The sequence below is a fragment of the Gnatocerus cornutus genome, chromosome 3, assembly GCF_029298725.1.
Source record: "Gnatocerus cornutus isolate USDA-ARS CGAHR chromosome 3, icGnaCorn1.1, whole genome shotgun sequence".
Taxonomy (NCBI): Eukaryota; Metazoa; Arthropoda; class Insecta; order Coleoptera; family Tenebrionidae; genus Gnatocerus; species Gnatocerus cornutus.
Genome location: NC_142235.1, coordinates 11,241,233 through 11,266,070, shown reverse-complemented (window position 1 = coordinate 11,266,070; position 24,838 = coordinate 11,241,233). Strand labels below are relative to the sequence as shown.

At 32.7% G+C, this 24,838-nt stretch overlaps 2 protein-coding genes and 2 long non-coding RNA genes across 6 annotated transcripts; 2 read left to right on the top strand and 2 right to left on the bottom strand.

Moving 5' to 3' along the window:
* Positions 1-1,474: 1,474 nt before the first annotated feature.
* On the top strand, positions 1,475-2,829 carry LOC148176879 (uncharacterized). 3 transcript variants are annotated; one of them, XR_015769806.1, is made up of 3 exons: positions 1,475-1,560; positions 1,638-1,932; positions 1,979-2,829. It is a non-coding gene; the product is annotated as an uncharacterized LOC148176879 (long non-coding RNA). The 3 variants fall into 3 exon arrangements; XR_015769805.1 differs by having other exon boundaries at positions 1,501-1,564; XR_015769804.1 differs by having other exon boundaries at positions 1,520-1,932.
* Positions 2,830-7,737: 4,908 nt separating this feature from the next.
* On the top strand, positions 7,738-8,676 carry LOC148176878 (uncharacterized protein B0403.1-like). The gene is made up of 3 exons (XM_088033216.1): positions 7,738-7,749; positions 7,812-8,579; positions 8,638-8,676. The coding sequence occupies exons 1-3, from the start codon at positions 7,738-7,740 to the stop codon at positions 8,674-8,676; spliced, it is 819 nt and encodes a 272-aa protein (XP_087889342.1).
* Positions 8,677-13,409: 4,733 nt separating this feature from the next.
* On the bottom strand, positions 13,410-14,856 carry LOC148176877 (uncharacterized). The gene is made up of 2 exons (XM_088032933.1): positions 14,760-14,856; positions 13,410-14,709 (listed from the first exon to the last, which is right to left on the bottom strand). The coding sequence occupies exon 2, from the start codon at positions 14,697-14,699 to the stop codon at positions 13,560-13,562; it is 1,140 nt and encodes a 379-aa protein (XP_087889059.1). The 5' UTR covers positions 14,700-14,709; positions 14,760-14,856; the 3' UTR covers positions 13,410-13,559.
* Positions 14,857-15,585: 729 nt separating this feature from the next.
* Positions 15,586-16,325, bottom strand: LOC148176876 (uncharacterized). The gene is made up of 2 exons (XR_015769811.1): positions 15,989-16,325; positions 15,586-15,941 (listed from the first exon to the last, which is right to left on the bottom strand). It is a non-coding gene; the product is annotated as an uncharacterized LOC148176876 (long non-coding RNA).
* Positions 16,326-24,838: the final 8,513 nt, after the last annotated feature.

Here is a 24,838-nt window from a genome sequence, read left to right as displayed (position 1 = left end):
CTTTTTATTCGTTGAAATCTCTACTTTCTGATAGTGTAATAAAAAAGATACGTCACTATGGAAAATATTTTCAAAAAATTTAAAAAACGAAAAAAACTCGAATCGAAAAATTATTTTTCTATCATTATGTACAATTTTGAGCTATTTATTAATATTAACACTGCAATTACTTATTTAGCGTATGATTTTATGTTACATTGATAAAGAAAAAAATTTTCAATCCACCAAACATTAAGATTGCAAAATAAAACATGGGAAAATGGTTGTTAAAAATATTCAAGATGGGATTTAAAGAGAATTTTATCTAAAAAATGAGGATGTTATAATTTTTTTTTCAGTAAAAAAGCTGGTTTATTACAGTTTTATTATATTTTTCTCATAAAAAAAATCTCGTACTATATATGTAAATGTTCTTCGGAATATTTTTTAGTTCAATAATTTCTGTCTCTTTGATGGTATTTCTTCGTCGTTTTCCGATTCTAGCAATGAAATTTCGGGAGGTTTTTAATCTAGACTTTGTCACACCTTTCAAAAAAAGGTCGGTAGGTGACACCGCACCGGTGCTCTTATAGCCTTTGGTGAGCTGGTGTCGTGGGACAGAGAGTCTGGGCGCCAAGAACTTAGTTTGATTTAAAAGTAGCCAAGTCGCTCAATGCTACGCGGAAGTAAAATAAATGGTTTAAAAAATTAGGCTTTAATAAAAAATATGAAATTAACAATTGGTGAAAATTGAGGTGATGTTGGTTAGTTAAATTTAAATGACAGGTTCGATACCGTGTCACAGCTGTGATTGGTTTACAGAATGACTATGTTAAAAAAGGTTAAATATTAAAAATAATAATGATCAGTTAAATTGGACTCAAGAAATAAATTAAATCAGATTACAGGCAAGCGAGACTCTCGATGGAGTCGATAAAAGCACGCTGTCGGCGACGTCGATAGTACGACTCAGGCGGTGACGCAATGAAACAATAATATCGCAAAAAAGGTACTTATCGCCGTCGGGAACGCTCCAGGTGCCTCTGTCGTCTGGTCCGGGCTGTATGTGGCCGCTCGGGGTGGTTGTTAGCGGGCGAGAAAGTCTCAGCTACTCCACGAGGTCGATCGGGGACTCAAGGCGACGGGCAAGGGTGTTGTAGGCGTACCGGCGAGAATCGGGTAGTCGTTGATAGACTTACGGGCGAGAATTGTTGGCGTATGTGCGAGAGTTGTAGGCGTCCGTGCGACCCTCTCTGAGGGTGAACGATACCTAATGCGGTTCTGGGGTTCTTAACCGCAAATACGGGACTTCAAATAGTACTAGGAAGTGCTTAGACGGTAAAGATACGGTACTTTAAGGTAAGATACTACGTCTACTTCCTTCGAAGCCCAAAACGGAAAAGAGCGTTAAAATACCACGAGGAATCGTAGGTGGCACTACCTGTGATTTCGGGGATGATAAGAAGATTCCGACCTCTGCGCGAGTACCGCGGGCGCTCTCAATGTCGCACTTGTCAAAGAGTCGTGATTGACAGGTTATGTTAGTTTGTTATTGTTGGTGAATGTCCGCAATAAACGTAGGTTGGTAAGTGATACTGTACATAGTAGTCGCGAGAGGATTGATCTTGAAAGCTAAAATGGTTTTTGTGGGGATTTAGATAAAGGTACGGGAACCAGTCATGACGAATTCCTGGACTGGACAACGTAAAGGGGCTTTAAACCACACCGAGTCGCCCTGGGTTCGGTGCGACGATACAAGAAGGAACGTGGGCTCTGAAATTCACCGGAAGGGTGCCAACACCTTCCAGAGGGACAGTCGAAAACGCTCAGGGGTGGTCTGCGCCTCACCAACCCCTTCCTGGCGAACACACGAAATTTTTGGGGCAAAGGCTTGATCCAACTTCCCCCAGGATTGGAGCCGAAGAAAAGGCAAAGAAGATAAACGCGATAATAGTAAGTTTTGAACTGTGGAGACTTACTAGACTATTATTCATTTTAGGTTGAACACTGATGTTGTCGTGTCAATGGTGGAAAAGTACCCAGGCATTTATGGGACTCCTAAATCGCCTCCCATACCAGCGGTGTCTCGAGTTTATCCCCTAATCCACAAAAATCTTAATAAATGGCCTTGTTCTCATTTTAGAAACGTTACAACTTATATATTAATTGTGCCAAATTACAAAATTATCGATCAAAAGAAACACATTTCGAATTTTTTTAAATTGATGATGGAACTAGAAATTTTTGAAAAAATATGTTAATGCTTGTATTGCCCATCCAAACTAAATGTGAATAAACAAACGGATGCGCACCAACAAATTTCACAATACGCAGCCTCGCAAATCAGCTGTTCCCCGCGGTAAGTAGTGGCAGTGGCGTCGTGTTATGAGGAGCACAACAGTATAATTTTTCATTTACACGTTTTTAAACCTTTACTAATGGCACCTTTAAATTAAAAATTATAAAACGCGCAATCGAAACTAATCATCTTAAGAGTTTTTTTTCTTGTTGTCTGCGAAAGCCTGCAACTGCAACTTCATTATGACTTCAAATTTCCTATTCTCGACACCTATGGTAGCGACTATCCTTTTCTATGCGCGTGTTTGTTCACATTTAGTTCGGACGGTCTGTAACTCTAACAATTTTAATGCCAAAGCAATCAAATTTGGCAAAGTTACTAATTTGGACTTAGTTACTAACCATACGAAACTTTAAAGTTATGCAGCAAAAGATACTGAATTTGAAAATTTTTTATAATTTTTTTGAATGGACCAAAAACTGTAAAAATGATTTATTAGGGGTTTTATCTCGGTCAGTTTTAACGCCCAACAATAAAATTTGAGGAAGTTACTAATTTAGACTTATTTATTAACTGTGCTAAATTGCAAAAATATAAACCAAGAAAGTCAAATTTTGGAATTTTTTATTTTGAAAAAGAACCAAAAACTTTTGGAAAAAATATATGGGTCTATTTTAATGACAAAACAATGAAATTTAGCAAGGCTATTATTTCAGATTTAATTACTAAATATGCCACATTTCAAAATTATACAGCCAAAGGTACTAATTTTGGAAAATTTAATTTTTTGATTGAACCGAAATCTGAAAGAATTGTCTAATAAGGACTGCATCTCTAACAGTTTTAATGCCAAAGCAATCAAATTCGGCAAAATTACTACTTTGAACTTAATTACTAAGTTTGCTAAATTTCAAAATTCTACAGCAAAACGTACTAATTTTGGCAAATTTAATTTTTTTTTATTAAACCGTTAACTGTTTAAATTATATATAGGGTGATTTTTTTAAACGGCAGGCGTTGTAGAATTGTGTTTTATGAACCGATTTCAAAAATTTTAAAAGCAAATTAAATGGTTTTTAATTTACTATAAACTGATAATTTTAAAATTTTTCTAAATGTCTTAGTATCTTTTGGGCGATACTCAACTTTCTTATTTTAAATTGGAACCTATATTTTTTTTTTCATAATTTGAAAGATATTAATTTTCTTGATTCAGAAATGTGTAATATGTTCTACTTTTAACCAAAAATATTTTTAAAAAAATTATCAAAGTTGAAAAAAACTAAGCAATAAAAGTTAATAAAATCTAGGTGCATGGTGTCTCTGTTTACAACCGGCAACATCGTCGATGGTGACTTTTTGGTGATAAAATCAAATAGGTTAACTGCCTAATTGACAATTTGATTACACAAAACTGCCTTTTAGGCTGTGCCGAGTCTTTTCACTATTAAATCATTTGATTTGCAATCCAACAGGCTGTTTTTAACTAACACTATACATATTGTTCGCAGGTAGGCGGCACACCCGTACCCCTTTTCTGAACTGTCGCAAAATACCTGTAGCTCTGTTAAGGGTCTACGAGCCTGCCCGAAAATTTCTGTTTGAAAAGTATGCAACTTTAACAACACCTTTGATTGACAGCTGCCAAAAGGGATTACCGAGGATTTGGTAATGAGGGGATCATAAACTTTATGGAAACGGTCGCTTGACCTGCACATTTCCTAAGAAACCCAGCGGTTGGAACAATAAATTCGTGTTGGACCAAAGATGAGTTTAAATATCAGGATTTGAGTTTCACTGCGTTTTGAGCCCGTGAAATTTCTGGTTCTAGTAGGTAAAAATTTTACGGGCGTAATTTTTTTTTTCAATTAATGGAAAATGTATGTATAAAATCCGCAAATTTCCAGTTTCCATAGTACGTAATGGCAGAATGTTTTTTAATTGAAAAATGTATTTTCGTAAATGTAGTCCGAAATTTTTCCTCACTGGTCGCCGGGGAAAGTTTAAAATTACTTATTATTTTATTATTTTTATTTGAGAAAAACGCATTTAATTTTTTTTAACCAAACCTTTTACCTGACACATGAGTTTTTGGGCCTTTTTTACTTTATTGTTTTCTGTGATTTAAAAATTAACTCTATGCCCTATGTATAAATATCTTGAAAAAAAAAATTAAATTCTTTCAGTCTGTGAACACTTGTATTTTTGACTGTGCTCGACTTCTGAATCAATTTACTTTTCTAAATCTCTTTAGTGAGTTTTGTTGTTCAAAGTGGGTGAGTTGCTTGTATCAGAATTGCTGTTTATTACAGATATAGAGAGTGTTTATCGTTGCTGGCAAATTTTTGTTTTTTAGATTAGATTATTATTTGCTTTTAATTATTTTATTTTACAATGGCAAACGGTTCAATAAATCATGTAAGCACATCAATTAAACGAAAAAGTAGAAAGCAAATTGCGAAGCGGTTATGGAAAATGTTAGAAAGAGTTCCAAAAGTGAAAATGTAAATAGCGGTTTTGAGTCAGAGTTATCGGACGATGTCTTTGAAATAGAAAATGTTTCCAATAATACAAATTTTTCTCTCAGTGGTCGTAGAATTGTAGATATAAATCATTTGTTTAATACTATAAAAAATTTAAAACACGATCAATTTAATTGCAATTTTCAGAACTTTGATATAATTGCGGAAAAACGAATAGGTTTAAAAAGTATATTTACGTATAAGTGTAACATGTGTAGAATTGTAGATACTTTCAGTTCAGAACCAAAAAATGCTAGATGTGAAATTAATGAATCTATTGTCTGCGGAAATGTTGCTGTAGGTGGGGGTCATGCGCAATTAACTGAATTTTGTGCCGCTTTAGATATTCCACAAATGAGTTCTAAAAAATACGTTAACACGGAAAGAAAAGTTTTTGAAAATACGGCAACATTGGCTATTGATGAAATGCTATCTGCTGGACAAGAAGAAAGTAAATTAGCGGTCGAATTAGGTGACATTGATGCTGATGGGGTACCTTTTATTACTGTAATTGTTGATGGAGCATGGTCCAAGCGTTCTTATAAGTCTAATTATAATGCTTTATCGGGAGTTGGATGTGTAATAGGTGCGAGAACCAAAAAAATTTTATATGTGGCTGTTAAAAATAAATTATGCAAGTTTTGTAAACGATTCAAGACTGATAAGAAATCAGTGCCCCGCCATAAATGTTTTGCAAATTGGAAAAAATCATCCACATCAATGGAGGCAGGTGTTATTTTAGAGGCTTTTAAAAAGTCTGTTCAGATGCATAATTTAAGATTTAAATTTATTATCGGTGATGGAGACAGTAGTGAGTATAAGAAAATTCAAGCATATGGACCATATGGACCAACATATTTTATTCAAAAAATTGAGTGTAGAAATCATGTTTTAAGAAATTATTGTACAAAATTGCGCAAAATTTCAAAAATTCCCAGAACAGACCTTCAAGTTAGAAAATTTTTGCGAACAAATATACTTCAATTTAGAACAGCTGCAGTAAGTGCGATTAGATACAGAAAAAATGAAAATTTGCCATTCTCAGAAAAAATCGAAAATTTAAAACGAGACATTCATAATGGACCTGCTCATATATTCGGTGATCACAGTAAATGCGCAACTTATTTTTGTAATAAAGTTTTAAATACCACAAATTTGATTGAGTATAATAATTTTAAAAATAGTTCTCTCTACGATATATTTTTACTTGCATTAAATAGAGTCGCGAATTTGTCAGTTAGTTTACTTTACGACGTGGCTAATAACATAGTGGAATGTTTCAATTCTGTCGTTAATAAATTTGTAGGTGGGAAACGAATTAACTTTTCTCTTGCCGGGTCTTACCAAGGGAGATGTTATGCGGCAGCATTGAATTTTAATAGTGATCATACTTTTGTATATAAATTTTTAAAAAACAATTTTAAAGAAAGACTTATAAATTATGTTCGTTCAAATGTCCGGATTGTCATTTCTAAAATAAAGTAGTTTTATAGTTAGAGTCAAAAGAGTGCAGTAGGCCTATTGGGGAGAGCACTTAAAAAAAAACGCGCCGTCTCTCTGTACCCCAAGGGTGATGTGGAAAACAGTGAATTATATTACAGTTTAAAAATATTATTTCTCAATACACTTGCTACAAGTACCTTCGATGTTTGTTGCCGAGAGCGACCAGTTGGGTCTTTACCTACTTTTACCCGACAGCAGTTTATTACAATTGGGCGGAACGTCAGTGACCCCCTAGTGAGCGGTCGTAAATCATGAGATTTGAATAAGATAATTTGCGTTAGTTGTACTGTTGGTTGCCTATTTTTGATTTGTTTTTTATTAATAACTTCAAAATTATAGCATAATGACAAAAACAAAAATGTCACCTCCATAGAGGTTTTAATTCTCCACATGTTGGTATTTTTTTTAACTTCGTAGGTTGCTTTATATTCCTTAAAAACGAAAAATGGGAATTTCAGTTTTTAATTAATTAAAGTCAAATTTTTCATTTTTTCAAAATTCGAAGATGTCACCTCCATAGCTCTACCTGAGACGCATACATACAGAGGTCGAGCGATTTTTCAAAGTCCAAAATGCGCTTCAAAAACGAAAAATCGTAAGCCATATACCGGGTATAGCGTAGCGTAGACCCTTAAAGGTTGTAGCCGAAATGACGGGAACTCCATATTCGACTCTTAAAAGGATTGTTGGAACTCCAGAAGAAGAGTGTCCAGGAGGCTGGCTCAAAAGAGAAACTCCGTTGTTGCTTCGTTAGACGAACCAACGAAAGACCGACGGAGAGCAATTGTTTACAGTTTCTACAAAAAAAAACAAGTTCCTACGTTAGATGAAATTTTGCAAAAGGTCCAACAAGAAGACTGTTATCTTGCTATGAAGAAGGAGACACTCAGGAAGGGTTTAAAACTCATTGGTTTTAAACATAAAATCATCATCATCATCATTAACAATCAAGCTCTTCATTCATTTACCATTGATGTTAGTACGATCAAGAAAGCTGTGAAAACAATCAAGCCCAATAACATCTGCGGTCCTGATAATGTCCAGCCTTCTTGATTGTTGATTGTATTAGTTGTTTCTTGGTTCCTCTGTGTCATTTGTTTAATTTAATGTTATCTAAGTCTGTCTACACATCGAGATGGTAGTTAAGTAAAATTGTACCGGTGTTCAAATCTGGAGATAGAACTAAGGTAATAAACTACAGGCCAATTGCAATGTTATGTAACTTTGCTAAGTTATTTGAATGTATCATATCTGAAGCAGTGTGTGAGTACACTCACATGTTATTAGTAAAATAGCACCACAACAACATGGCTTTGTAAAGGGATGCTCCACTACAACAAATTTAGTTGAATTTACTGACTTCATATCAGAGGTTCTAGAACAAACGTTGCCACGTTGATGTTATCTACACCGATTTTTCGAAAGCTTTTGATCATGTTCGTCACTGTATTTTGTTGCATAAATTAAAGTTGTTTGGAATACTCAACAAATTATTAATGCTGATAAAGTCGCTGTTAGTTGGTAGGGAGCAATTTGTCGAGTATTGCGGATTTAGGTCAAATGTATACTATTCCTCCAGTGGAGTAACGCAAGGATCTAACTTAGGCCCATTGTTTTTTATAATATTTTTGAACGATGTCCTTGACGGTCTCCATTGTAGGTCTTTTATATATGCAGATGATCTAAAAATTGCGAAACTTCAGGATGATCTTGATCATGTAAATGTTTGGTGTGAACGTAATTGTCTTCTATTAAACAAACATAAATGTAAAAAAGTTACTTTTTCAAGAAAAGAGCGCAATTTTCCTTATCAGTACAATATTAAAAGTACGCCACTTGAAAACTGCAACTTAATTCGCGATTTAGGTGTGACGTTGGATTGTAGTTTGTCTTACGCTCCTCACATCATTGATATCACCAAATCTGCTATCAAAACATTAGGCTTCATATGCAGGAACACAAAAGAGTTCACCAACATTTTATGTATTAAGAATCTGTTTTACAGTCTAGTTAGATCTAAGCTGGAATATTGTTGTGTGATTTGGTCGCCATACCAACAAACGTATATCGATATTATTGAAAATGTAAACAGGAAGTTTGCCAAATACATTCACTTTAAAATATTTAGTTATTATCCACCAAGGCATTGTGAACAAGACAGGCTTCTTATCACTATTAACGAAAATTCTCTAATGCTAAGAAGAAAAGTTGCCTGTCTTGTCTTTCTAGAGAAGGTTATGTCCGGTGAACTCTCGGTTCCTGCTCTACTTGCAGAAGTTAATTTATGTGACCTCGATTAAACTGTAGAAGTCCATGTTCTTTTTATTATAGTAGGCCAAATACGTTTCATCACCTCCACTGTGCTATGAATGAATGTACGTACCTATTAGGTTGTACAATTGTATAGCAAATGAGGATTTTGATATTTATTTTAACAATTTTTCTGCAGGTTCATGCAGGCGGAAATTATTTGCTGCACTTAAGGTTCTGCCCAGTAGTCGTTATTTGGGTAGGGTCAAATGTGTTACTTTTTCATTCTTTTTTATTATTATTATTAAATTTGTTGTTTAATTGTATTTTTTGTATGTTGCACTATGGACTGGTTGTGTCTGCTGGAAATAAATCTTTATTATTATTATTATCAACGAAAGGACAGCAATTATGGAGTCTCCAAGGCTTGTACAATGGCGAACCGAATATATTTCTAAAATCCGGAAAAATCGTGAGGAAGGTCGGAATATCGTTTATTTAGACGAAACGTGGTTCGACACTCAAGACGTTTTAAAAAAAGAATGGATTTGGAGGGGAAAGCGAATTATAATTTTACACGCAGGAGGAAGTGACGGATGAGTACCCAATTGCTTACTACTTTCGGCAAAAACATACAGAACTGTTCAGCCGATTACCACCAAGATATGGAACATGTGATGTCCGAAGAGTGGTTTGAGAACAAACTTTTAGCCAACATTCCGCCAAATTCCGTCATTGTGCTAGATAATGCGTCCTACTGCTCAAAGAAAATTCCCACAGTTCATAAAAATTCATTCATAAAAAGCTGAGATTTTGGATTTTTGTGGAAAAAAAACCTGAAAATCCCTGTAAAAAAAAACACAAAAAAAATATTTCTGCAAATAATCGCAGATGGCGCAAGCATCGACAAAAGTAAGCAGTATGATGTAGATCTTATTGCCAAGGATCGTGGTCACGACGTTTTGCGATTACCGTCTTATTATTGCGTTCTAAACCTCATAGAACTAATATGGAGTCAGCTCAAACATGGTGTTCGTAAAGGAATGCAACACCCAGTTTAGGTGCAAGTGTTGTAGACTAACGGGTCGATTTCAAATCACTGCGTTAACAAATTTGCAACCGTTGCCAATGTATGAGCAATGTGATTGGCGTTGCTATGTTGCAAATAGGATTTGCAGTAACGCAAGTCACACTTGAAATTGACCCCTAAATGTCATAAAATAGATAGTTTACATTGCGTCAACCATGTTTTAAACATAGAAAATAGTTATCTGTTGGAAGCACAATTTCCTGAGATTATTGTACATGTAAACGATGAAAGTCACGATAGCGAAAGCGAGGTGGAGAATTAAATTTTCATTTGTATACTACAGAATTTTTATTACAATCCAATCTGTAAATATATAAATTATCTACCTGATCTTTATTTACCAATGCACCCTGCAATTGCATTGTAAATCTCAAAATACCACGAGCTGTCCCGTTGCGTTCGCCCGCAAATGTATAATGATTATATGGTGGCTCAGATGAACTTGGTGGAACTATATAATCTAATTATCTCAGGTATATAAACTCACCAAAACGCCAAGTTTCGAAGACTTTCCAGTTTCTTTTATCATGTCGGTTTAAAATTAAAGTAAAAAGGCAAACATGGGGCTGAAAGTTCACTTTAGTGCCTACACTTTTGAAAAGAATAAGTTTCTAGTAAAATTTAGCTTCGTCAACGTGTGTTTTCTCCTTTTTTCTTTTCTTTTTCGAATTTCAAACAGTCTTTGTCAAGACTAACAATAGCAGATTCTTATTTTCATAAAGGCATCTTTTATATAAAATTAGAAAATCTGTTGTTAGTAAACAATAGAATATAACGTAACGTGTAGGGTAAGAAGCGTATTACACACGAGCGAAAAACTGTAAGCACGAGGCGTTAGCCGAGTGCGATAATTCGCGAGTGTATGTAAGTCGCCTTACCCTCGAGTTGCGTACTATACTTTTTCTACGATTGCGGTTGAAATGCGATTTTCTACGATTGCGGTGGAAAATTACAACTAAACTTAAAAAAAATGCTTTTATTTATTATTTGTGTTATAATAATTATTGATGTATATTGTAACATTTTTGCAATTAGTGAGGGCAACTGGTGCCGCACATTTCGAGGTTGATGGTCCCATTTCTACGTTTCGATTAAATTGAGAATAAGCCACATTTGGTGTGTCACTGTTGTTCTCAATGCTGTTACACAGAATATCTGATGTATGTCTTTTAGCTGCCATCGAGTTATCCACATAACCTTCAGCCACGGCTTGGCTTTTCCATCCGCTCTGGCGTTTCAATGCCATTAAATCACCTCCTCTATCAACCAAAATTGTCGCCGAAGAACGCCTAAAGCAATGACCTGTGTATTGCTCTGGATGCTCCAAATTTAAAAATTTGGCAATGATTTTTGGTTGATCACCTAACTTGTTAATGCCAACCACTTGACGAGTGCATTGCCCTTTCTGATAGTTTAAAAAGTACTGAGAACTGTCAGCATTTGCAGGTCGGAGGCTCATATACCTCTTACAAATATCATAGAAATGCCCAGAAACAATAAAAGATCTTTCTGTTTTATTTTTACTGTCAGGGATTTTGATGTAAAGTTCGTTTCCCATGTCTTTCACATGATGTACTTGCATATCTTTTAATTCCATTTTGCGACATGCACCGGAAACAGCAATAATCAGTGCAACCTACAAATAGATAACTATAATAAAATGTCGCGTTTAGATGGATGAATTACCTTTGAAAACAAATACTTTTCGTTTGGAGCTTCCTCAATAAAACGTTTAATTTGTTCAGAAGTAAACGTTGACGATTTTTTTGCTTTATATCCATCTGAGGTTCGTTTCAGGTGTGCACGTAATTTCAAATATTTGGTAATGTCAACATTTTCCTTGATGTTGAGAGTACTTCTCAACATAGAATATGTCGCCCATAATGACGAAGGTTTCAATGTTTTACCTAAAGTTTCAAAATAGGCAAGAATAACATTTTCAGAAAATGAGGTTATGTTTTTCTTTCTTCTCCAATTCATGAATTTTTCATAATTATATTAATTACTAATAACCATGTTGGCTTGGGCCGTAATTTCAGGAGGTGTAGACGTAAATTCGTCTTCGGCGTCAGACATTGTATTAAATTGCGCCACGAACTGCGCAACACGAGCAATCATTGACACTTGCAAATTGTCACCCCACTAGATTTAATGCCAATCCACAAACCATTCACAAACAAATTCACTAAAAATTGGATTTTTAAATCGATAATCGAGCTGATTTATAGCGATTTTACTTTTAAATATCTCTTCTGAACAGTTTAATGAACTGATCAAACTGAATTACCAACTAAAATTTTGGATACGTAGCCGATTTAAATTTTCGGTTTTTCTTCGGTCGCCATTAATTTAGAATACACGTGTAGTCTAAATAGAGTATTACTTAACTGCTGTCAAATACGTAATGAGTAATTTATATTAGAAGGAGTAGAAAAAAGTACATAATATAGTTTATAATCGGAGGAGTTGCAACCATACCTGCCACAAACTGGTCAAACTGCATGCAGCACGTGATTAAAAAAGAAGATAATTATAGGCAAAATTTTGTATCGGAGCTTATTGTTAATTTAGAAGAAGACTCAGATAGTGATTAATACTTGAGTTTTAAAAATTTTATTTTTATTTTGTTATTGAAAAAAACTTTCTGTTTGTTATTTTATTCTTAATATATCACATTTATTTCTAAAACTGTTTTTATTTCTACCTATCTTTTTTGTGAGCAAATGATTAATTGAAACAGAATAATTGGCTATGTTGTTATAGTTTACGTCGGATAATAAGATCATTCCACAAGTTCACCTTGTGAATCAATCGAGTTATAAGATAATTAAATATTATAATTCTATTCGTAAGTTTCACATAATTGCAACTCAGGTCTATTTTAAGAAATTTCATTGTTTCGATTTGTAAGACTGACCAGCTGGGTAAAAATATTTTTCCTACGACCCCATATGAAAGTGACATTTTCCATACGGTTAAATGACTTCGAAAGTTGAAGTTTTCGTACATCCATTTTCGAAAGTAAAAGTCACTAGTGTGATATGAATACATCCGCACAGACCTGTCAAAATTGACAGTTATTTTGAAATACAAATGTAATTCTTGAATTTTTGTCTTAAATATCTAGACGATTCACTGTAAAACCACATGCATAATGGTAAAAATGAATTGGTTAGGTCGTTTCTAACAAGACAATTTTGACAGGTCTGTGCGGATATATTCATATCACACTAGTGACTTTTACTTTCGAAAATGGATGTACGAAAACTTCAACTATATAAAACCTCATGGTCGTAAAAAATGATAATTAGAATAGATAAGAAATGAACTATTGTCAAAACTTATGGTTTTTTCCTGATGATGGAAGGTCGTAGGAAAAATAGTGTACACAACTCGTAGGAAAGTGTCTTTTCTGCACTCGTGTAACATCTGCACTCGGCTGGGGCCTCGTGCATCTACATTTACACTCGTGCGAAATTGCTCACTTTCCGCACTTGTTATGTAAGCATATCTATATTACGGTTCAATTCAAGGAAGATGAGACCCAAACCACTTGAGGATTATTATGTTTATGGGGGTTTGCGGTAAGGCCGCTGTAAACAATTTAAAAAGTCAAAGCCATTACAGCACTAGAGCGTTTGGTAAACTGTACCAAGCGCACGTTGTGTTGCCTATGTCGTGTCGAGAACATAAAGCGAATCCCAAGCTAACTTTAACGACATGAAACATAAGATCTGAAGTATATAACGGTAAAGAAAACATAAAATTTCAAGTTACAATATTTTATTTTCTAAACTAAATATATTCTTCTAACATTGTTAAATTTTTCACCGCATTGATCACAAAATAAATGTTTAGGTGTAATTTTCACTGCCATAAAAATTATTTATTTGTAAGTGCATTGATAAATCTGACCCTAACTTCGTTTTTTAGTGGTGTGGTTCTTTCTCACGTGTTGTGTTACCAGATGTTTAACTTTTGCTTTATAATCGCATTTATCACATGTAAACCATTTAATTTCTGAGTCAGATAAATGTTGTATCACGTGATATCTCAAGCTTATTTTTAATTTAGCTTTATAATCACAATGCTCACAAGCAAACCATTTAATTTCAGAGTCACTTAAATGTTTACAAATTATGTGTTGTGTTAAGTGCTTTCTAAATTTAGCTTTATAATCACAATGCTCACAAGCAAACCATTTAATTTCAGAGTCACTTAAATGTTTACAAATTATGTGTCGTGTTAAGTACTTTCTAAATTTAGCTTTATAATCACAATGATCACAAGCAAACCATTTAATTTTAGAGTCACATAAATGTTTACTTCTCGTGTGTTGTGATAAATCTGATTTTCTTTTGGCTTTAAAATCACATTTATAGCACTGAAACCATTCAATTTCTGAATTACTTAAATGACTGGATATCATGTGTGACAGTAAGTTGGATTTTGTATTGTTTTTATAATCGCATTTTGCACATTGAAACCACTTAATTTCAGAATGACTCAAATGTTTCGTTTTAATGTGATGTGTTAATTTTGATTTGTATTTCGCTTGAAACTCACATTTGTCACATTTGAACTTCCAAATTTCATCAACATTTGAATGTTTATTTTTAAAATTATGATTTGATACTTTGATATGTTTTCGCTGTTTCACCTTTTTGATTAATCTTACATGATTATTATTACTACTTGATGGACAGTTCTTTAAGACATGTTTTAACCAGTCAAATACAAAAAAGGTCTGAAAACCGCAGTCAATACAACTGTAACTTTGTACTTTGTGATCATTCGTTTTGTCGAGATGAAACTCTTGCAAATGCTTCTTAAAACTTATGCTCGAGTCCGTTGTAAGGTTACAGTCGTCACAACGATACATTTCTAGAGAATTCGAACAATCGTACCATTGGAATTGCAGTTGTTGGTGTCGCCTGACGTGATTGATCATGGTAATCATTGATGTTGTCCAAAACTTGCAGACTTTACAATGATGAGTGTTTCGTTTTTTGGGGTTAAACCGAGCAATTGCCTCAGAGTATCTCAGGTCTAACATATTTACGATCCTAGATACTAGATTTAGAAAACTGACCAGTTAATAAATACAAGGACTTACCAATTAGTAAACTTTCAGATGCACTAATGTTAAAACAACCATGTGCTAATCAAAATGGCGAAGCAGATGCCGGTAGAACAGCCGGAGTGCGTTCATAAATGAGCTGTGTGGTGGAGCGTGTGACGTCGGAGCGATGTCGTGTGTATTGACGATTGCTTAAGGTCACTAGATCAAATTGTCTGTTTTATAAGGTACCGCTGTTAGTTTTCAGTGCGCAATTCAAGAGAGACAAACATAGTCCATAAATCAATGGGTTAGAACGAGACGCAAGATTCTAGGGAATTGTCATAAAATTGTTGACGTAAAATTTGTCATTGACAAAATTTAAGGTTATCTTAAATTTATTTGTTTAAAATACACTTAAATAAACCGTGGGTACAAAAAGAAAATTGGTTCCAACATTATAACAGACTATGTGAATACGTAAGAGGTGAGCGAACCGACATTAGAACCAATTCCATTTTAGCACGTTAAGGAGGTGCAACACTCAGAAACGGTCTCGGACTTCAAGCACTGTCTTTTCTAATCTCCAACGATTCGACTTGTATGCAGTAACGCCCTAATTAGAATATGCTATTAGCACTTATTATATTGTAGCTTCTCCCGACGATGTAGTAACAATGATGAGATGTTAAAGTAACTGAGAGAAAGCATTGCACAAATGGAAGTAGCAAGTACATGAGCAGAAAATGAAGTACATGAGATATTTTAAAGGGGCTATTAAGAAGAAAGAATTTACAAGTTTGAAGAAGTAGACATGTTTAAGATCTTGAATGAGTTTATGCAAAACAACTGCAACAAAATGAATGAATATCAAGAACAAATATTAAGGTTATGTTAAAATTATTTACTTAAATCACCCTGAAATACAAAATTACATCTATTTTTAACACTACAGGAGACCATTTGAATGCGTTTAAGGACCTTCGTACGCCACATTAAACTATAGAACCAGTTTTGCATATCTTATGTATATTTCATGTCCCATTGCATTTTCAGTTTTCACATTCATTATGAGAAGTAGCAGCGGCTTCAAACCAACCATCTTCTGCCGCTGATGTTGAAAGCGATGGTGTGTCTTCCTCATGAGACTGTGTATCTGCACTGTTCAAGTGATGTGTCTTGTCCACCTGCTAGTTTATGAGGCCCCGCTGTTACATTAAGGATAGCAGTCAGTTGATCCTACAACACATTTTGAGAACGTTTACCGTTGAGGCCGATATACTTACACTTTACAATATCATTGCTTGTGTTTTAGGCATTTGAAATAATATTTCTGTCCATAACGCAGGTTTTGTGATGTACCACATGTGAGTGGTCTTCCTTCATTTTCTTGCCCATAGATTTGATTTTCAACTCATATTAACAATAAGATGAACGAGTTATTCGCCTGAATGCAAGAAGTTCATGTTGGTATTGGGGCTATTGAAACACAAAAGCGATTGAAGACAAATTGGGGGAACATTATTTAAATTTAGTTCACGGAATTCGTAAACTAACAGGTACAAAATTCCATAACCTTATAAGAAGTACTCAAGGGTTCATATACAAAAACCAACTTTAGTATTCCCCAAATACGTACTGCTTAACCAATGTCACAATGATTGTCGGCTTCGATAGGGCTTCCATCTACCTTCTATTTGGAGTTTTCTGAAATTTGTGGAAAGTCGTCGTACATAAAACGTCAAATAGTATTTACTTACGGTGGAGGAAACAAAAACACCATAACGATTCGTGTTGAGAAATCTCACATTCAAACCATTTTATTACAAACGATATTTGACAAGAATTGACAGTTCATAAAGCAATGTGTCCACACAAACAACATTTAAATTTAGTGCGCATGTAGAGATAGACAGAAGATATCGTTGTCTTTCTTTTTGTCACTAACAGCGGTACCTTACAAAACAGACAATTTGATCAAGTGACCTTACGATTGCTGCTAAGCAGTACGCTCTCTGGTGGCGATTCTTGAACTAAACCCCACATGCTTTATTGTGGGAAACGTGATGAAAAATTAATTATAATAATTCAATTTCATTTTGAAACAGTAAGATTTTGGCTTTTCTCACACGTTAAAACTATCAAAACAAACTTCAAGTTTGATTTTTTACGTGTTTTTTTCATTTGAATTTTGACAAGATCCCACAGTGTCATTTAACAGCTGATTTTTGACAGAATAATGTGGCGCGAAACCTTAGTGTAAAATGTCAATAGTTCGTAGAGTCAGAGTTTGTAGGCCAGGGTCGATAATTTTTGAAACCAAAAACAATCGTGGTAGATTGAAACACCTATTGGAAAATGTTGAGAATATTACAAAAATGAAAGGAAAAATAAATTACGGTCGATTCGAGATCGGGAAGTGGGAGAGGGTGGGTTTTTAAGGGTTAAAATCGGTTTATCTCGATTTACGGCAAAACCACAAGTCTTATGGAAAAAGTTAAATGGCAAAGTTGTAGGTAATAAAAAAATATCTACAAGTTTTGTATTTACACTTTTTTCTCATAACCTCAAAATTCACATGAAAAACTCAAAAAACCACTTTTTATTTTTATCTTTTACAATTTTTTTTTTATGAAATTTGGTAAGACCTTACCTTTGTATATACCAAATACACAAGAATTTTTTGGATTTGAAAAATTCATTTTTTCTCCTTATATTTATTTAATACCGAAAAAGCACCCTAATTTTCAATCGAAAATTCACGCGTCAAAATATCAGCTTTTTTAAAAAAGTTGGTGAGCTTTTTATTCGTTGAAATCTCTACTTTCTGATAGTGTAATAAAAAAGATACGTCACTATGGAAAATATTTTAAAAAAATTTAAAAAACGTAAAAAACGAATCGAAAAATTATTTTTCTATCATTATGTACAATTTTGAGCTATTTATTAATATTAACACTGTAATTACTCATTTAGCGTATGACTCTAAGTTACATTGATTAACAAAAAAATTTTCAATCCACCAAACATTAAGATTGCAAAATAAAACATGGGAAAATGGTTGTTAAAAATATTCAAGATAGGATTTAAAGAGAATTTTATCTAAAAAATGAGGATGTTATAATTTTTTTTTTCAGTAAAAAAGCTAGTTTATTACAGTTTTATTATATTTTTCTCATAAAAAAAATCTCGTACTATATAAATGTTCTTCGGAATATTTTTTAGTTCAATAATTTCTGTCTCTTTGATGGTATTCCTTCGTCGTTTTCCGATTCTAGCAATGAAATTTTGGGAGGTTTTTAATCTAGACTTATTTATTAATTGTGCCAAATTACAAAATTATCGATCAAAAGAAACACATTTCGAATTTTTTTAAATTGATGATGGAACTAGAAATTTTTGAAAAAATATGTTAATGCTTGTATTGCCCATCCAAACTAAATGTGAATAAACAAACGGATGCGGACCAACAAATTTCACAATACGCAGCCTCGCAAATCAGCTGTTCCCCGCGGTAAGTAGTGGCAGTGGCGTCGTGTTATGAGGAGCATAACAGTATAATTTTTCATTTACACGTTTTTAAACCTTTACTAATGGCACCTTTAAATTAAAAATTATAAAACGCGCAATCAAAAAATCATCTTAAGAGTTTTTTTCTTGTTGTCTCCGAAAGCCTGCAACTGCAACTTTATTATGACTTTAAATTTCCTAATCTCGACGCCTATGGTAGCGACTATCCTTTTCAATGCGCGTGTTTGTTCACATTTAGTTCGGACGGTCTGTAACTCTAACAATTTTAATGCCAAAGCAATCAAATTTGGCAAAGTTACTAATTTGGGCTTAGTTACTAACCATACGAAACTTTGAAGTTATGCAGCAAAAGATACTGAATTTGAAAATTTTTTATAATTTTTTTGAATGGACCAAAAACTGTAAAAAATATTTATTAGGGGTTTTATCTCGGTCAGTTTTAACGCCAAACAATAAAATTTGAGGAAGTTACTAATTTAGACTTATTTATTAACTGTGCTAAATTGCAAAAATATAAACTAAGAAAGTCAAATTTTGGAATTTTTTATTTTGAAAAAGAACCAAAAACTTTTGGAAAAAATATATGGGTCTATTGTAATGACAAAACAATGAAATTTAGCAAGGCTATTATTTCAGATTTAATTACTAAATATGCCACATTTCAAAATTATACAGCCAAAGGTACTAATTTTGGAAAATTAAATTTTTTGATTGAACCAAAATCTGAAAGAATTGTCTAATAAGGGCTGCATCTCTAACAATTTTAATGCCAAAGCAATCAAATTCGGCAAAATTACTACTTTGAACTTAATTACTAACGGGTCGATTTCAAGTCGCTGCGTTAACGCAAATTTGCAACCGTTGCCAAGGTATGAGCAATGCGATTGGCGTTGCTATGTTACAAATGGGATTTGCAGTAACGCAAGTCACACTTGAAATCGACCCTTTAGTTTGCTAAATTTCAAAATTCTACAGCAAAACGTACTAATTTTGGCAAATTAATTTTTTTTTTATTAAACAGTTAACTGTTTAAATTATATATGTATTAAGGGCTGTATTTTTAACAAACATGAAAATTGAGGAGATTACTAATTTAGACGTACAGTAATTAATATACAATTAATTGCGAAAAAAAATGCTATTACAGATCAAAAATGTCAAATTTTCGATTTTTTTATTTTGGGAATAAACTATAAAGGTTTGGAAAAAATATGTTAAAACTGTAACTCTGTTAATTTAAATTCCAGAGCAATCAAATTGTAGATGTTTTATCAAATATACCTACACATTATTAACCTAGTTGTTTGTTAATTGTAGAAGTATTTTTTGATTGAAACTTTTTTTGTTAATCAATGTAACTTAGAGTCATACGCTAAATGAGTAATTACAGTGTTAATATTAATAAATAGCTCAAAATTGTACATAATGATAGAAAAATAATTTTTCGATTCGTTTTTTTCGTTTTTTAAATTTTTTGAAAATATTTTCCATAGTGACGTATCTTTTTTATTACACTATCAGAAAGTAGAGATTTCAACGAATAAAAAGCTTACCAACTTTTTTAAAAAAGCTGATATTTTGACGCGTGAATTTTCGATTGAAAATTAGGGTGCTTTTTCGGTATTAAATAAATATAAGGAGAAAAAATGAATTTTTCAAATCTAAAAAATGCTTGTGTATTTGGTATATATATAGGTAAGTTCTCACCAAATTTCATAAAAAAAAAATTTTTTTGTAAAAGATAAAAATAAAAAACCAAAAACCGTGGTTTTTTGAGTTTTTCATGTGAATTTTGAGGTTATGAGAAAAAAGTGTAAATACAAAAGTTGTAGATCTTTTATTACCTACAACTTTGTCATTTAACTTTTTTCCATAAGACTTGTAGTTTTGCCGGAAATCGAGATAAACCGATTTTAACCCTTAAAAACCAACCCTCTCCCACTTCCCGACCACGAATCGACCGTAATTTATTTTTCCTTTCATTTTTGTAATATTCTCAACATTTTCCAATAGGTTTGGTCCAATTGATGGAACTGGCTGAAAATCAGGAAAATAAAAAATCTGGCGTTGAAATAGTTTATTTCTACTAAACATGCTTGAAATGGAAGTTTGATCTAAAATACTATCTGAAAAGTAGTTTAGTCAGAATCAAACCAGCTACACCAACCCCTAAAGTAAATAAAGACGGTGCGGGCAAATTAAAACCTGTGTTCAAATTACCAAAAGAACTTGAGGCGGGTTCAGCCCCTGGGATTTCAAAAGACATTTCGAAAAACTTGATATTATCTTTCACAAAATTTCTAACTTTTAAGAATTCACACAATTTTGAAATAAAATGTTGGCAATTTTGACTCAAAAGTTGGTAGTCACTGTAAAAAGTTTTTTGTTAATTTTTGGTATAACTAATCTGTTGAAATATTGACTTACGGCCATTGCGATTCCAATTTATAGATGAAGTCAAAAATTTCTTCTTTGGTTCGATAAGTTGTCCCCAAATTCTGCTTTCGACATTCATTGGTATACTGCAAATATCTTACTGTAAACTCAGACGACATACACCTAGCAAACATTTTATGGCTTAAGGGGATGTCGAAGAAAAACTTACGGTAAATTCTGCTCTAGAATTCTGCGTAAAGGAAAAATTTTAGGGTGAGTTAGCCATGGTCAGTCCGCTTACTTTGATAATAAAACCATAAATAAAAACTATTTACTTCTTAAAACTCCTGCCCGTCATCTTGTGGTGAGGACAACAGCTAATAGTTTTGACTGCACTGATGGCCAAATTATATTAGTGTCTATGGCCCATAAATCTTAAATACTTTGATACTTGAGTCCGATACTTTACAAATTACACCCATGAAACATAATAAATATATGCAATACCTCATTATCATTATTATTCAATGTTCATTTTTATAAATAAATACAGTATGTCCCCGGATTGAGTTCACAAGAGGGAAAAAAAGTTTATTTTCCATTTTACAAAAAAATTACAAAAGAATAACATTTTTTGCTTAATTCAAAACAGATAAATCTGCAATTAAAATTTCAAAATTATTGGTTTGCACTCTGAAATTCAATTTTTTCATCTTTTTATTTACTGAATTGTTTAATTGTAGGTAAATATAAGCAGGCTGTGGAATCAAAATATCAAATAGTGCGTTAAAGATTAAGGGAAAATGTCAATAAATAAGGTGTATAAAAGTATATAAATATTAAAAATCGGATAATAAATGAAGTTGCATCCATAACCATAATTGAGAAAATTGAAAACAGTTTTAAAGAATTACCAGTTAGAATTGAAATATGTGCTGAAAGAGGTTGTGGGTTAATCGAATAGTTGAAATTTGTTTAAATTAAGGAATAAATTTTATTCCTTTGACATTTTTTGCAAAATTAAAAATAAAAAAGTTCTTTGTTATTTTTTGTTTTTATCGATTTTACGAACACAGCCTGATAATATTAAAGTTTTGATTAAAGATTTATTTGTTTTGAATTAAGCAAAAAATATTATTCCTTTGTCATTTTTTTGTAAAATGAAAAATATAGTTTTTTTTCTCTTGTGAACTCAATCCGGGGACATACTGTAGAATTTTTCCCGAAAAGGTGAGATTTGTGTAATTGCAAAAATTGAAGAATTAATAGATGCACTTGCGATCTTCAAATTTTGACCAAGATCACTCTGAAATTTGACAGACAATGTCGAAAATAAGGTTATGTATTTGGTAATGTTTACAAAACTGTCCGAAAATGACAATCTTTAATTTTAATTAAATTCTTTGTGCACAAAAAATACTTACTGGTTTCAACTTTATTTGAATTCCTTGATTACTATAATCAAACACTTGTTCGAAGACAACAATGCTTGCGTGAAATGCTAGAAAGAAATTCAGTATTTAGAAGTTCAGGGACATTTAGTAATTATTGCATATACAGTATAAAGGTGTTTTTGAAATGCATGTACAAAAAGAGTGTGGTAATTCCTTGACACAAATTGAACCTATTAAAGGAAAAAAGTTTTAGTAAAAGGCTTTTTGTTTAGGAGATAAAATTACCCAAAAATTTCAATAAATTTGCTTGAGCGCCACTGATTGGAAACTGAACAAAAAATCGAGTTGCTAAGGAAACAAGTCATTTTAGGTGCACTTTTTGTCAGTAGGGTAGAAAGTGTGTGGTTTATCGTTAATTTTACCTTGTCAGTTTTTGTTTAAAAAATTGTTTTTTTTTACTTCATACTTTTTCTAGAATAACGCAAAACTGTTTTGTACAGGCTTTCAAGAACATCCTGTATGAACAGGTGTCTCAGAACGCTCGCACTCAACTCAGATTTTGATGAAGAATTCCCCATTAATAAGAAGTGCGAGCGTTCTGGGACACCTGTATAAATACTTTTCATTTAGACGGCCTTTCATTACGGTTAGTAATAAACACCTAATTGTGCGAAAATATTGAGATTTATGTCAGAGATTACGAAAAACTGGCGGACAGATATAAAAGATAAAAGCTAATATAAGTACAAGAAGCTTAAATAATAGTATATTATTATACCAGGTGTTTGTAAATGTTTCTAGCATCAATGGTGGCTATGAAATGTCACAGAAATTTGCCGCTCAATACAAAAGTGGGTTTACACTTTTCAACTGACATTTGGAGTTAACCTCAAACATGAAGCACAGTCAGTTTTGAGAAATAAACTGTTCTAATCGTGGGTTAAAACCTGAAAATCAAAAACTTGAACACAAAACTGTAACTGAAACTTTGTTGACGTAAGTAACATTATAAATAATTTTCAAGGTAGTTATATTCACTATGAAAACAAAGCGGTAAAATAGTGCATAGCAGAAATTCCAGAGCCACCCTTGATGCTAGAAACATTTATAAACACCTTGTACTAGCATGTTATAAGACCTCTCTTATTTACGAGGTTGAGTTTGCGAGCGAGCCTGCGAGAGAGTGAAGTAAATCAACCGAGTTAATAAGAGCCATGACATAAGAGTGTAATACCGAGCGTTCGAAAAAAAAAACGGATTTGGTCACCTATGAAATTTTTTCTAGCGTATGTGCCATGGTTCATGTTGAAATGGCACTTGACATTACTAATAGTATTATTAACCTCACTTTATCCCAGACTCAAAAAATTAATTAAACGCAATTGATGAGAGAGTTGTTTTTAAAGTGAGACCACTAGTCACAGGGATTAAAATCGAAGGCCAAGGGTTTGCAGACCATCAATTCTAACCTCAAAAAAATTCAATAAGGCCAATGAAGTGCGGGCACTATCGCCTGTAAAGTATGCAATCTCCCACTCTGGAGGATCAACAAACCGTGCCAGTCCATTTAAATACCATTGAAAGCGGTGTTTACATGCCGTATTTAATTATTTTTTTTATTGTAGTTGGGTTGCAACTTCTTAAAATGTATTGCCTTAATGTAAATGTTAAATTTCAGCCAGAATACAAGCTGGTATCTGTGTTAATTTTTGGCATATTAAGTTAAATTTCGATAAAATCGTAAAGTTCTTTTTTAGGGATATTTTTATGCAACTTGCAACTTTGCAAAATCCATGACGATACTAAAGATACAGCAGATATGACAAATTCAATCTATTAGGATTTTTTGAATAAAGCTATTTTCTTGTAATTTACTTCGCGTTAGGAATATTTCTAAAAGTTAGGTATTATTCTAAGAGAAGTTGCTTATAATCGTATTTTAAATTGATTTATACCAAATGAGGAGTTTTTAAACGAAAAATTTCCAATTTTTATTTTATTACATACATAAGTTCTTTTAAGCAGTAATACATCATAATTGTACAATAAGAATTGGCAACCAAAATCTTTAAATTTTGAGATTTTATTAAGTATAATTTAATGCGAACTAAAAAATAAACAAAATCATTTATGTAGCAGGAATGAACAAAATAATAATATTTAATTATCAATAACACTATGTAACAACAAAAATATTATGTTATTTTTTTCATATTTATCGTTAGAGACTGACGGAACTTTTTGACATGTTATCATTAATTTTGTCGAAATGTCGTTATATTAAGAGAAAAAAAATATTTTCAAAAATTTTTGTTTTTGCTGTTTGCCTCATTGCGAATTAGAAAGTTTCCACAAAAGATGTGAATTATTTGCGGATCAATTTATCTACATAAGGGAGTGTTATACAACAAATAAATAAGAAAAACTCAAAATAATTTTTGCGGCGAAATTTTGGGAAGCTTATAAAGTCTATTTCGGCATTAAAATCTCAATGTTTTCGTAAAAATTGCCCCTCGAGTCTAAAGACATGGTATTTGTGTCTTTGAAGACAATAACATTTACAAATACCAGTGTCTTTAGAACTTCAAGATCATTTCAGTAACTGCTATTTTGGGTTGCTATTATTTTTCATTTGCTAGCAAAAAGGAAAAGAACAAAAATTATATTTTGAATTTTTAACGTAAAACCGCATTTTATTTTATAGTTTATTGTATTTTTAACGCTTTTGTATTATTTTATGGATATAATTGTTAATTTTCCAAAGCGAGAAACAAATGAATTTATAATTTTTCTTGGGGACAACTACAAATGATATTTATATTCTTTAAAAGAAAG